Source organism: Diadema antillarum, unplaced genomic scaffold, assembly GCF_040938485.1.
Source record: "Diadema antillarum isolate AM-2024a unplaced genomic scaffold, OU_Dant_1.0 scf00000143, whole genome shotgun sequence".
NCBI lineage: Eukaryota > Metazoa > Echinodermata > Echinoidea > Diadematoida > Diadematidae > Diadema > Diadema antillarum.
In genome coordinates this window covers 1223205-1237570 of record NW_027271032.1, presented here as the reverse complement: position 1 = coordinate 1237570, position 14366 = coordinate 1223205, and the positions used below count along the sequence as shown (strand labels likewise).

Genomic DNA, 14366 nt, shown 5'->3' with positions numbered 1-14366 from the left:
CGACATTGGAGTGGTAATAGTGTTTTCAACGTAGCGTTTTCACCGGAAAATGATAAATAATTGAAAAAGACGCTAAAATTCACGAGAAATTGCTTTTTTTGTTGTTGTTGTTTTTAGATAAAGGGATATACACTGTATCATAAGCTTTGGATATTCCCTTCGCCGTCTTGAATATTAGACTAAGCGCTGTAGACATCATAACCCTTGGATATTCCCTTCGCTGCCTTGAATAAAGACTAACCACCTTTTCAGAGCTCTGCTGACTAGGCTTCTGGACTCTTGCTCCAAGGCACATGAATGCTTTATTAATAATTCATAATGGATTGCCCTGGGCACTGCTAGTCTGAATTCATGGTAAAGGGAAAAATACATGCACATGAAAAATCATAACCACATGTTTTCATGCGCTTGCATACACTACCACTACATTTCAGGATGAATAAAGACTAGCTGTGATAGTGGAATTTCTCATGAATATGTAATAGAGCATTCCAATCCTGGCCATTGTTCAGGACCATTGTCAGGGTGTTAACCACACACTCCCATACACACCAATTGACCCCTGTGCAAAATTAAAATTTTGTACAGAGGGTTGAAAACTGAGCAAAATCTGAAACCTAACTTTAAAAATAAGTCTTGAATTTAATGAAACTGATTTATGCTATCATTTTCAAATTACCTCCAACAAAATTTTACACTCTTCAGCTATTGCTCATATCAATGTCAATGTTATCTGATATATAGTTTTTGAACTATAGAGGATCAAAAGTGGGAAATGTTTTCTGTAACACCTAGTGCATTTTCCCATAAAAAAATAAACAAACAAACAAACAAACAAAAAACATGTCAAATAAGGTATAGTCAGTGATGTGTGAGGGGAGCTGTAATGTTGGGGATTTGCTTGGAATCTCTATTAGGATGAAAAGGATTACTGGTACACTGAGTGTATTATGAAATGATATACAAATGATTACAGGAAATGAGAAATTTATTTCACCCACGTCAGTATCTCTTTCGAAACTTAATTTGTGTTTTGTGGCAGTAGAATATGGGTGGGGGTGTACATAAACATGTAAAATTTGTGAAGTTCCCAATAATGCATGTAACCTTGGACATGCACATGCTGTGATAAGCTTATCTGTATTACAGCCCTTTGTACTTTCATACTCCCCTGCTCCAGTAACTGAACTTCCACCTCCATTTATTGACTTGGTGTATCTCTTCTTTTGTTTGCTGCTGTTCACCCTCATTTCTCTCTAGTAGGCACTTTATAATAATTCTCTCTTCCCTTCCTTAGCCTTGGATCTGTTGTTATACCCCCGCCAAACGAAGTTTGAAGGGGGTATATAGGAATCAGCGGACGGTCGGTCGGGCGGTCGAGCGGTCGGTCGGTCCGTTGCAAATCTTGCGTCGCGAACTACTTCCTCAGTTTTCAACCGATTCCCATAAAACTTGGCACAGATGTGTGCCTTGGGTTGTAGATGTGCAAGACGTATTTTTTGACAGTACCCAAAAGTACGTTGCCATGGTAACGGCATATTATGGGCAAAAATGGGTACAAATCTTGCGTCGCGAACTCCTCCCACAGTTTTTGATCAATTTTTATGAAATTAGGTACAGATGTTCATCTGAATATGTTAATGTGCAAGACACATATTTCCGCAGTGGCAAAAAGTGCGTTGCCATGGTAACGGCATGTTATTGGTAAAATATAGGGCAAAATGCTTCATGGCAAAACTGCTTCATCAGTGTTCTTCCAATTCTCATGGAATTCATATTGAATGTTTGTCTTAGGATATAGGTCAGCATGACACATTTCTTGACAGTGACAAAAAGTATGTTGCCATGGTAACAGCTCACATATTATGAGCTAAAATGATGGAAAATGTTGTGTTGCAAACTACTTCCTCAGTTTTTGCCCAATTTCCATGAAACTTGGTACAGATGTGTGCCTTTGGTTGTAGATGTGCAAGACGCATTTTTCGACAGTACCCGAAAGTACGTTGCCATGGTAACGGCATATTAATGGCAGAAGATCAAGGAAAGATCTTGCGGATTTAACTACTTCCTCAGTTTTTTGACCAAAGCTTATGAAATGTTGTTTTGACCAAAGCTTATGAAATGTTGTTTGGCGGGGGTATAACCAGTCGCTGTAGCGACATTTCTAGTTGTCTTTTGTCATACCATTTTATTTCATTTCTGACACATCAACCATGAGACCAGACTTGATTTTCCAGGAGTCCTCCATAAAAAAAAAAACAGAGATAATCTGAGTGGAACCGTTCATTTTTTCTTCTATGTTCCTTGTGCTTGTTCAGAATTATGATACTGGTAAAACTGAGACTCTCAAATATTCAGAAGGCTGTGCAGCTTTATTCAAAAAGTATGCTTAGGTTCATGTTAGGGGCCTGTGGTATAGCTAGTGAGGGCTGAATGATTTCTTTTTTATTATTTTTCTCCTGTAGTACATGTAGATTTTACTGTGTGTAGAAACCTATTAAAAGGTAGAAAAAGATGCTTTGTGATTATTTGTGGGCACATGAAGAGGTAGTTACATTTACAGTACAATTCCACATCATGATAAGGTAAAGTTTCATAAATAGACAAATAGAGTGAAAGGTGTTTAGAAATAAAAAGATAGATTTAAAACAAGAAAGTTTTAGAAGTTCAGATGTTCATATTTTTTATACTGAAGATATGCAAATTGGAAAACATGGGGATCTATGTAATTCTTCAACTTTTTGTTTAAATCCCATTTTCTTTGCTCAATTTTTCACTCATAAACTTTTTTTTTTAGATGTAAGGTCATATTTTCATGAAGCTCTTGCTATTCTGTTTGAATAAACTCTGTTCATGAAGCCAACTTGACCATGATGTGGATTTGTACTTTAAGTCTAACTGCCTCTTCACAACTGTGACTGCACTTTAATTGAATAACATACCATCAAGGGGCAACATAAGGTTGCATTGTAGATGAATCTATTATCTTGAAGCGCAGGCAAGCTTGATGCCCCCAGGGGATCTTGTTATGAATATCTGTGAGAGTACTCACATGCAACAAACGTACAGTAGCGCATGACTGGAACCTCTGCCTGCGTGACGTCAAATCCTATGACTACTTTGTCACATGTTCTCTGTGTGAGACAATACAGAGCCCACCAGATCTTTTATGTTTTTCAATGCTCTACTGCCCAAGTCTAGATGTAAATCTGGGTTCTTTGTTAATACTCAGTCTACAGCACCTTGGCAAACCACATTTCCGACAAGCATTAACCCATTGAGGAGGGACTGATTTTGCTATAACAAGCATTTCCCATAGACACCTGCCCGAGTATTCTCAGGACTTGTCTTCAATGGGTTAAAATTGTGGATAGGCATGTATTCTAAATTCATGGCAATGCTGCCTATACTAATGCACATGTAGATCATGTTCTGTTGCTTCTTATGCTATATATTACTGGTAAATAATCTAGCATGTTCAGACTTCTCCAGTTACAGTTACAGTTTACTAGTTATGAAAATGGCAAGCTACTTTAAACATCTGGAACAGTGCAACTTCTTAAACAAAAAATGTATGTACAACATCAACAAACAAATATATTTTACAATAACTATAAGGGTCCATGTGTTATCATTATTGATGTGATTCAATAATAATGATTATCATCAACGTTTTAATCATCATTAGTGGTATTGTCATGTCATAACCGTCATTTGATTTACAGAGAATATTTTTCCCACAATGAAGCCAGATCTTTTAGAGGTGTACATGTTGCAAGTTCCTGGAAATTCCCTTTACAGAATTTGATTACTGCACAAGCCAAAATTTTGCTTGCAGATTCTACCTTTTCACGATTTGCTACTTGTTAGACATTTTTGCTTGTTGTTAATTTGAGATATCAAGGGTCTAGAACTCATAACTTCACTTTTTATGAAATAAGTAAGAATGAGTAACAAGCAAGGATACGAGCAGTGAATGTTTTCACTTTGATTCCCTGGACATTAACAAGTGGTGTGTTCTGTGTTCAAAGTAGTGATCATTTGAAGTACTCTACTAGCATGTTGTTAAGCCTCAGATATTGTTATGTCATTGCCCACGCAGTGTGCTAACGTACAGTAGTTTAGTTACACTCAATTTTGCGTTGGCATGGCTTGATTTTTGGATTTGTTATGATGTTTTCATGCATTGTTGTGTTTGTGCATTTTTATAATTGTTGCATTTATATTTTCTTGTTTCAAAAGTAATTTTACAAAGTTTGTGAAAATGAAAGTATCACAAAAATTAAGTTTTGTAAAGTAGTTTAATGGAAGACCTCCATCTTTCTATTAGGCATTTCCTGTCCCAAAGCGTATGCGATGTGTGTGATTGTTGTTCAAAAGTGTCAAAATGACATGTCAGCATCGACCTTTCTTAACATATTTTCACGTCTGTCTGCAGGTGTGGGCTGAGAGGAGGATACTGTGAATTGCTCAACATTGACCCTGAGGCTCAGGCTCAAATGTTCAAGGCTTGCTCAGCAAAGCTCTGTCCTACTGTCAGTGGCCAAGTAAGAGTTTTTACTGATGAATATCTTTGTAGTCCTGCAGTCCGCTGCTGCTAAACAGCCAAAGTTATATCATACATGCGTAAATAAAATGATATGATATGAGTATGTATCATATGTATTGTATCCATGCTTAGTGATTAGTTGTATAAAGGTTTTTGAATATATATATATTTCTTTCTTGTTTTCTTCTTTAACATGCAGTATGTCGTATGACTGTTTTCTGATGAATGATAAGTGTAGGTCAAACAGATGCGACATTCAGGATCAGGAATCATGATAGCTTTGGATAAAGTTTGAACATCACCACTATTTAGAGCTTTCATTTCTGTGACCCTTCACCTCCCAAGTCTGATACATTCTCTAAACATTGTGTTCTGGCTTTGCCATCTCTGAATTTTCCAGACTCCAAGCTTTCCAATAATACTATGAGTTGTCCCACTTTATTTCCAAAAAATTGCTGCTGAGATGGTGTAGAACCTAGTTTCCAAGAATCAGATTTGTGAAAAAAAGGCTTTGAATTTCAGATGAAGTCGAGTGCACAAGTACAGATAATTAGTGCATCAAATTTAAGTGCACACCTCACACACACACACAAAAAAAGCACTTCAGATTTTTAATTTTTGATTGTACACTTTTAATTTGGACAGGAAATGGGTGAAAATTCAGATTTAGTAATTTTTTTCAGTAAATAAAGTATACATTTATTTGCAGTTTCTCAGCATTAGTGTTTTCTGGTTCATGAAGGGAAAGTGACAGGTCACATACTGTCATTCTATGATAGGTCAGACTCTTTGAGCAGTAGAATGTGCAACATTGTGCATGAACTGTGACTATAATGGTAAGCCAATGCTGCACACTGGCACTGGTCCAACGGTCCCTGACCAGTAAAAATTACTGTCGGACCAGTAACTTTTTTAGGAATGGACCAGTAAAACATGGAAAAACTGGGTACCTACCGGTCCGACAGACAGATCGGACCAGTAAAAAAAAAAAAAAATGGGTCAGTGTGCAGCCATTAGTAAGCACGTGTACAATCTAACAGTTATTCATCTTTCATACAAGAAGGAAAACAAAAATTGAGACTTAATGTAGGAATTGTTGACTCTGGGATTCCTTCAGTGCAAGTGGTCTGCTTTCATGAGGTTGCATAAGAGCACTTTGTTAAATTTCACTCCCCTCACTCTCATTTCTCATCACTCTTCACTCTTCTAATCCTCATTATGGCCAGGCTGTCATGGACGTAGTCGTAAACCCGCCACAAGATGGAGAAGCATCATATGAGCAGTTCTTGAAGGTCAGTTTACAGGTCTAACTATTCATGTACTGTTGCTGTAGGAATAGAGCACAATATTGTGTTTGTATTTCAATGTAGTTCCATCTCTTGCTGAGAATTGTCCATATCCATTTTTTTTTTTCATCCAAGATCACCACAAAAAAAAAAAATGATTTCCCTTTATTATTAAAGACAGAAATGTTAAGACTTACAAGCATGCATAATTGTCTTTTGTAGTTATAGGAGAAAATAGTAGTTTATACAAGTCATGGGAATCTTTTGAACACTTCATCCACGAATGGACTGATAAAAGCCTTGTTTTATCATTGCCTTTGGGGATTGGACAGTCACTTGTCAGCATACATTCCTGCTAGACATTTTCAATGTTATTTTTACATTTAAAATGAAGAGGGATTTGGTATGCTTTTCAGAACACTCTACATATAGTATGCTTCCTTCATTTTTACGTAAATGCAATCTAAAAGAAATATGTAAATATCTACATAGAACTCCCCTGTTATTGAGCTGGTTATAGCATATATGAGAGGAGGATGAATGATATTTGAAACACCACCAGTTCAAGCCATTCTTATCATCATGTGTTATGTGGCATGCATGTATCGTCGCTGGGGCGACAAGACCTCGTAAGATCTACAAAATGTCAAATGTTCAGGAGAGCCAAAAAACATGGCAGTCAAAGCACTATATCAAATGGGAGAGCCCTATCTTTGGCATGCCATGGTGGCTTCTTTTTTGGGGTAAGATAGTTAGGATTTGGACAGGACATCACTTAACTGCTTATCTGACCATTAATGCAAAAAAGTCATTTTCACCAAAATTTGAGATACAAGGTCTTGTCACCCAGTGGCGTATCTGGGGGGGGGGGGGGGGGGGGGGGCAAGGGGTCACGTGCCCTGGGCGACACTCCTTGGGGGCGCCGAAAACGAAAAAACGGGGAAAAAAAGAAGGAAAAAAAAAAAGAAGAAGAAGAAAAAAAAAAAAAACTCGCCCGGACTGGGGATGGTAGGACGGTAGGTAGCATAGCATGAGTACCATGTACAATGTATGTCTGAGAAGTGCGTATTTAAGTTGTCTCCTTTGAGCATAGCTTATGGAACATCATATGTCTGAGTAACGTATGTGTGAACAGTGAAACCACTGAAAAGGTAGCATAGCATGAGTACCATGTATGTCTTAGAAGTGCCTGTTTAAGTTGTCTCCTTTGAGCATAGCTTATGGAACATCATACGTCTGAGAAACGTATGTGTAAACAGCGAAACCACTGAAAAACGTCTGAAGTGTATGTCCATCAACACCCCAGTCTGTGTCCGACAAACTGCCAAGCTCCACCATCCGCCTTCTCACAACAGTCATACTTCCTGGATGGTCCACATCACTCATTTTGAAATCATATTTAGACTGCTATTATTACCTCCGCCAAGGGAGGAGGTTATGTTTTCGTTACCGTTGGTTTGTTAGTTTGTCCGTGTGCAAAATAACTCAAAAAGTAGTTAACGGATTGGGATGAAACTTGCAGGAAAGGTTGAGAATGACAAAAGTACCAAAGGATTAACTTTTGGTAGTGATCCGAGAATTTCGGGGGAATTTATGAAGGATTTTTGACATTTTGGCAGGTAGGGTCAATGAACTTGGGAGTTCAGGATGCGCGTATTTGAGGTTTGCCTGCGCGCATTTGAGGTTTGCCTGCGCGCACTAAAGTGCGTGCTCTAGTTTCTGCTGGGGTGAGGCGCGCCGTGCAGCTGAGTGTTTATGACGTAACAAAGGCTTCTATATAGGGAAATCTGGCAACTTTCATTACACAATGCAGTACGTATGGGTGGAAATCACTGATATCTCTACGGAAGAACAAGATCAGTGGTGAAAATGATTTGCATGCTTGGCGGAGGTCTGCGCTCTCAGAGTGCTTTTCTAGTTGTGGCATACTATTCTCTTGGAGTGTCATGCTTCATCTCATCATGCAGGCAAAGGGAGGGAAGTGAATGCCCCAGCTAGGCAAGCCCAGAAGCCTTAAAAGTGAAAATGGCACCAAAAAATAAATAAATAGATAAGCAACAAAACAAAAGGCACACAAAATGCTAGAGTAACATGAGAACCATCAGTTTCAATTCAAAGCTGACTATCAGAAATATTAAGCATGTTAAAAGTTTGGAAAGCCCAGTGCTATCTGTCAACATGTAGATACATGAATTATGGTATGTCAGGAAACCAGCTGAAAAATGAATGAAAGATTCCAATGAATGTTTGTTTTCAGACAGAATGGGATAGTACCTATAAGCAGTGTTGGTAGAGAGCAAACTGGCTGTCTGCAGTCTAGCCCCGTCATCCAAAACAACCTAGATTGTTATCTGACATGTAAAGCCCTGTTTTATCAGAACTTTTCAAACTAGAGTTACTGCGGAAATAGCCTGGTAATGTCAGGGTAATCTGTTTTTTTCACCCTGCCTGTTAAAACAGTTCCTGCAAAATGTTGCTCCGATGTTGCCGCGGTATCTTTTGCCAAATTCTACCCTAGCCAGACAGGTAATTGCTGCGACACTCCCCTCACATTATTGCAACACTGTCCTGGCAACTCAAAACGCAACTGCGGTAACATTCCTTTGATACACTCAACGCGCATGCGCAAGATTGCAGACAGAGAATGATTGACATACGGCGCGTCCATCACATGCCTGGATTGTAACCATATTTTGTTTACAAACACGCGGCGCTGACCTTCGGGCATAGTAGTCGCATCTATGGACACACCCCCTTCGTAGAAACCTGTGCGGGTAAGGTTTTTTGTGTGTGTGTCTGTTAAAATGATACCCCTTGCTATCTCCTGTGGTTTTACTGGAATTTTATGAGAATGTTGTTCTCTGAACTGTCTTGACATTGTCGTGGTAAGGTCTGTTAAAACAGGGCTTATGAAATTAAAACAGGACTTTAATGAATACTCAGAAATACAAATTTGTCTTGTTTCCCTGCAGGAGAAGAGAAACGTGCTGGACACTCTAGCAAAGAAGGCCAAGGTAGTGGCAGATGGTTTTAACTCCATGGAAGGAGTGACATGTAATCCAGTCATGGGTGCCATGTACTCCTTCCCACAAGTCACCCTGCCCCAAAAAGCCATCAGTGCAGCAAAGGTGAGGAAGGGGTTGCACTTGTCAGTCATAATAGGCATGTACAGTATGATATGTAGGAAAATCATCAAACATATAATGAAAGGAAGCAAAGACGTGCTGTACTATTTTTTTTATCCACCTCTTAATGTCACTTGTTTGTCTGAAGTCCTTTTCCATCAGTGTAACTATACTCAGGGCTTCATTGTTACTCCATCGGAAGCCTCATAGTATTAAAGATTTGTGTGAAATTGTCAAAAAGTTGATGATGCAATCTTCAAGCAGACATACCTTCACTTGCATGGTTTGAAGGGGTTATGCTTGAGATAGAGCAAACAGTACACAGAAACAAATTGAATGTGAGTACAGGCAACTCCCATAATAACAGTGTCCTCCGGATGGGCTGTTTCCTTTTGTTAAAACGAAATTTTATTAAAGCCGAAAAATAAAGTATACCCAGATGTATGGCCAATAATTTTAGGATGTGAATTTTCTCTCTGTTGTAATGAGAACTTCATTATACTGTGTTCGCTATACCAGGAGTGCACTGTACCAGGTAAAGGCCATATACTTCATGTCAATGAGTAACCTAATTTTACATTGTAATAGTGGGCTTGTCAAAAAGACTTCATTGATCACATGACTGTAATTTACATGGGTAGTAGTGATGCGGTATGTTGTTGTTTTGTTTTTATTATGCCTGTGCTGGCTGTCACTCCTTGTTTGCAAGTTCCCTACTCCTATGAATATCTGCATGACTTTGTTCCAAATCCTCTCTTTGAGATAAAAACTGATGTCTTTTAATTATCAAAGTGTACGACTTCCTGCTACACACAGTAATAATTGCCATAATGTAATACATTTCCTGCTAAAAAATACTTTGTGAGGTGAAGTAAAACAGTGCAGAGTGTTTTTAGCTTAGCATGAGATGGATTAGTGACACTTAGAAAAATAAACTCTATTAAAGTACATGTTATTGTCTTGGTATTTGTGGCATTGATTGATTGATATCAATCTGTTTTGATACAGGAAGTAGGCAAAAAGCCTGATGCATTCTATGCTGAGCAGTTCTTGGAAGAGGCTGGAGTCTGTGTGGTTCCTGGAAGTGGATTTGGTCAGAGGGATGGAACATACCACTTCAGGTAATTTTCACATTCACTCATTCGTCTTTCATGTACAGAGGACGTACAGCAAAATTAATTTCAAGAAGACGACAACATAACAAGGTGGGGTAAATGATCGGGAAGATAACAGCTCACATAAAGACCTTGGGGCGTGAAGATACCATGGAATGGGTAGGCTGGCCTAGCTCGGATATATTACTAGTATTCGAGAATTCCCATAACAAATTGCTTAAAGCTTTATCACTGATCTCTATGGAAGCTCACACACAACGAAGCTTTCCAGCAATCTCAACTGGAGTTGACAGTTACTGATGAGTGTTCCCTTGATGCACATATTCGCTGATGCCGCTATTTGTGGTTTTCTACTGTACTCCAGTGGGCAGTGAATGGAGATCGATTTAATCAGGCTACCCATATCTTCTTATGCTACCAGGTCTTTTTGGCTTAAGAAAAAAAAAAAGAAGTGATATTACACAGTTCTTCCAGTCACACAGATATTTACCACAGCCATTTTCATATCTATGTATTCCTGGAGGGTTAAAACAGTGAGTTCTTAAACAGCTAATACAGATTAACCCATCCTTGATTGACTAAAACTGTGTGCAAATCATTGAATGCAAATCAAGTATTTTTATTCTAAACTGTGGTATGGTAAAACAAATACGTAAGGAAATTGTACAGAAATACGCAAGTAATGCATACATGTACATGTATGCAATATATGTAGTACAGTAAACTCCGTATGAGTCAAAGTCGCATGACCTATAAATCACCTTCCTCAAAAACCCCATGGAAAAAAAAAATGCAGAGTTGAATGTTGGACAAGTCAAAGAAAAATCACTCCCAGTTACTTGAAGTACATGATGATTTAGTTACACTGTAGTTGAGGTTACCACATCTCCTTGTTAATATACTGACACAAACTTGCAGTACACTGCATGGAGCAGTACACAAAACTCTTTGTTTTGCTGTGGGTTTGTGCAATGTATTTCCATCAATGTTCTATCAATAATAATTCAGTAGGAAATTTATACCAATGTATGGACAAAATCCAAGTTTAGTATTAAAAATGGTCAAAATTTGAAATCATGTCAATCCAAACAAAAACTCTTGCAAAAGTCACATATCATGTGAGTCAAAGCACTTTCTGCAGTCCCAAGAAGTTCAAATCACATACAGTTTGCTGTTTAACATTAGAATACCATAAAACTGATGGATGAGAAAATATTTGCTCATATACACATGTATTGTTAATCAAATTAATGTGGTCTTCTTGTTCAAAGCTGTTGTACGTATTGTAAGGCAAGTTTGTAGTCAGAATGCAACTTCAGACCTGGTTTCATCAGAGTAAGGGTGCGTGAAGGTAGATAAAAGCTTGTGTGCCCATGCATTGTTGATCAAATTAGTGGAATGTCGTCGTCACTTCCCGAGCTGTTGTATTGTAAAGCAATTTTGTAGATTGAGTGCAGCTTCAGACGTGGTTTCATTGGAGTAATGTGTTTGAAAGGAGATAAAAGCAGAGGGGAATCTCACACAGTTTTCATGCTACATTGAGTTTGTGAGGATGTTTGTTCAGGTGCTGTAGTATGATTGCAAGAGCCAAGTGGTAATACCAAGGAGGTTTAAGAGATAGAGTCACAACAGTCTCCCTTTGAACCCATGCTTGATGCCGCCACTCCAAAATATATGAAGTAAGTGTCAAACTGGAACAGAATTATATCGTATTTAAGACGTTCCCCGTATTTTCTTCTTTTATCATAGGGTAACCACAATGCTGCAAAATATCAATACAATTAAACACCAAGTGTAAGAATTCAAACTGATGCTATGTTTTGACAAATTTTTAGGATGACATGCAAGTTCAAAAATATTTTGTATTTGTGTATCCATTAATTTTACTGTAGTGTACACTGATACTTATGATTTTTTAAGAAAAAATTATGAACTCATTGATTGAGTATGACTAATTTTCACTTATGATTTATAGGCTGTCGTAATCTGGTACTCAGCAACATGACCTCATTATAGTTTCCGCCACTTTCAATGACTCTCAAGTTCCCTTCTGGATCTGTATCATTCTTGAGTTCTGTTTTTTTTTTGTGTGTGTTTGGTTTTCCAGGATGACGATTCTTCCCTCAGTTGAGAAGATCCAGGAGGTAATGGAACGGTTCAAAACTTTCCACACAAAGTTCATGGAGACGTATCGGGATGACGCCACAGCATGAAGGACATAAGGAACTGGTGAATGTCTGTGCAGGTACTTCCTGACCGGAGCTGCAGAGGCCATGCAAAACTGAAATTATGCGATGGTTGCACCCATATCAATTATCAGTGAATGCAACTTCAAAAAGAAATTATTCCCCCCATGAGGAGATTTCTTACCTTTGTATCTTTGTTTTAGTTTGAAAAACAAAACAAAACAAAACCAGAGAGTTGAATGACACAAATGTATGACTGATTCTACAAACAGAGTTAAGTACAGTATTTCACTGTCAGGAGATAAAATAGAAACACTTAACTCATATCTTTGAGATGCCTTTGTGTTCCACAAACAGTTCAGTAAATATTAATCATCTGTAGCTTTGTTAGGTTGGACATATCAAGAGAAGTACTGGACATGGTTATGTCTTTGCTTTTCAGCTAAGAATAGGGAAAAAAACCCTTTTCTTCCTCTGTTCTCTGTAATGAATGGAGTGATTTTATAATATTGGGTATATTTGTGCACTACAACGGAGGAAGGTAACATATCAGTCCCATTTAGAGATTCTAGAAAAGTGTTGTTTTAGGATTGTCTTACTTTCAAATTTTTACTCATTTTCATGCTTTCACTGAGCCCTCCAAGTTTTTGTTTTCGAGTGTTCTGGTGAAGGGTGTATAGTGTGTACAATTCCCGTTTCCGCTGGCAGCATCAAAATTGCACAACCTAACTTTCAAGTTTCCTGAGAATATCTTTATACCAGTCAAAGCTCAGCTAAGAGAGCTCAGTGACAAACGTTGTGCATGTGTTTATAGCAACCTAATATTTTTGTCAATAATTCTTGATGTTATCAGATTTTGCCCATTTTATCTTTATGTCTAATCTTCGGGAACGATCAATAGCTGCCGTGGTAATAAGAACAACAAGAGCATGGCTTGTGTATAGCTGTGTTGGTACAGCACCTGATTCTGTTTTCAGTTTGATGCATTGATTTGGTAATTTTGGATTGGTTTTTTGGATAGATATTACTTGGTTTAGCTGGGAAATGTGTTTTGTTATCCTGCCACAGTCTTTCTGTGAAGCTGTTAAGACAGAAATAAAATGAAACAAGCAAACAAAATAAGTGAAACATTTCAGTCAAGGATTAGTCATGGTAGGTATCACAGGGTGAGAAGTGACAGAACAACCTCTCTGTGATATCTTTGTTTGGAAATTGACACATGAAAATAAGAATTTATTGTCTATGAACATTCGGTTTGCAACAAACATGGTTTGAGATGATTGTGTGCTGTCATGCTGCCAAGTAAACACTGACAATTATATCACTATTTGTGCTAGGGGTGTGCATACAATGGTGTACAAATGTCATGAATTCTCGCACCAAATTTTGCCCCATTGGTCTTTTAGTGGTGGCGTATGGCGATATACCAGTAATCACTTTCAATGAGTATCGATGCACTTGCTGGCAGTAGACAACAACAGTTATGGTATAAAGCTACAGTATGCTGGTACTGCATACGAAATGTTGCAATGGAAGCAACAGGGCCTTTTGATTGATACAGAATCAGAAGCAGTACCATAGAAAAAAAATATGAAATCAGAAAACAGTATTGAGATTTTGAAGTATTCTGTCGGTCAGTATAATTTTTGTTTGTTATTTTTTTTTCTCATGTGCAATTATAACATGTTGACGACCGAGATTTCTTTGTAAAGATATACTCAGGCCAATGCACTGCATATGTAAAGTAGATGGTACTGAATATCTTTAAGAAGAGGTTAGATCCTGATCTCTCCTCCTCCCATACATGGTGTAAAGCAAATCTTTGGAGAACAACCACATGCCAAAGAGAATTTGCATATAGGAGTTGTATGTACGTGTAGATCATCAGGTCGAAGTTATCTTCTTGCCTAGAAATACATGCCAGCAAGAAGGGAGTACCAGTATGTAATGTGCTCAGTCGATAAATTGTTGTGAAATGTGAAGCAGAACACTGTGAGTACAGAATGCAGCCAGCTTCCAATATGCTGTCATAAGAAACGTACAAACGGAGGAATGTATGAAAACGGAAGGCTGCCAACTTCCTATAGACCGATTCTGTGACGCGC

General features: G+C 38.1%; 1 protein-coding gene across 1 annotated transcript in view; it reads left to right on the top strand.

Moving 5' to 3' along the window:
* The window catches only part of LOC139721478 (alanine aminotransferase 1-like), a 44774-nt gene extending 30408 nt beyond the window's left edge, over positions 1-14366 (top strand). The window contains exons 9-13 of the mRNA XM_071632795.1: positions 4439-4547; positions 5776-5841; positions 8808-8963; positions 9969-10081; positions 12183-14366. Coding sequence (XP_071488896.1) covers positions 4439-4547; positions 5776-5841; positions 8808-8963; positions 9969-10081; positions 12183-12288 — 550 coding nt within the window. The 3' untranslated portion in view covers positions 12289-14366. The remainder of the gene's footprint in view (positions 1-4438; positions 4548-5775; positions 5842-8807; positions 8964-9968; positions 10082-12182) is intronic.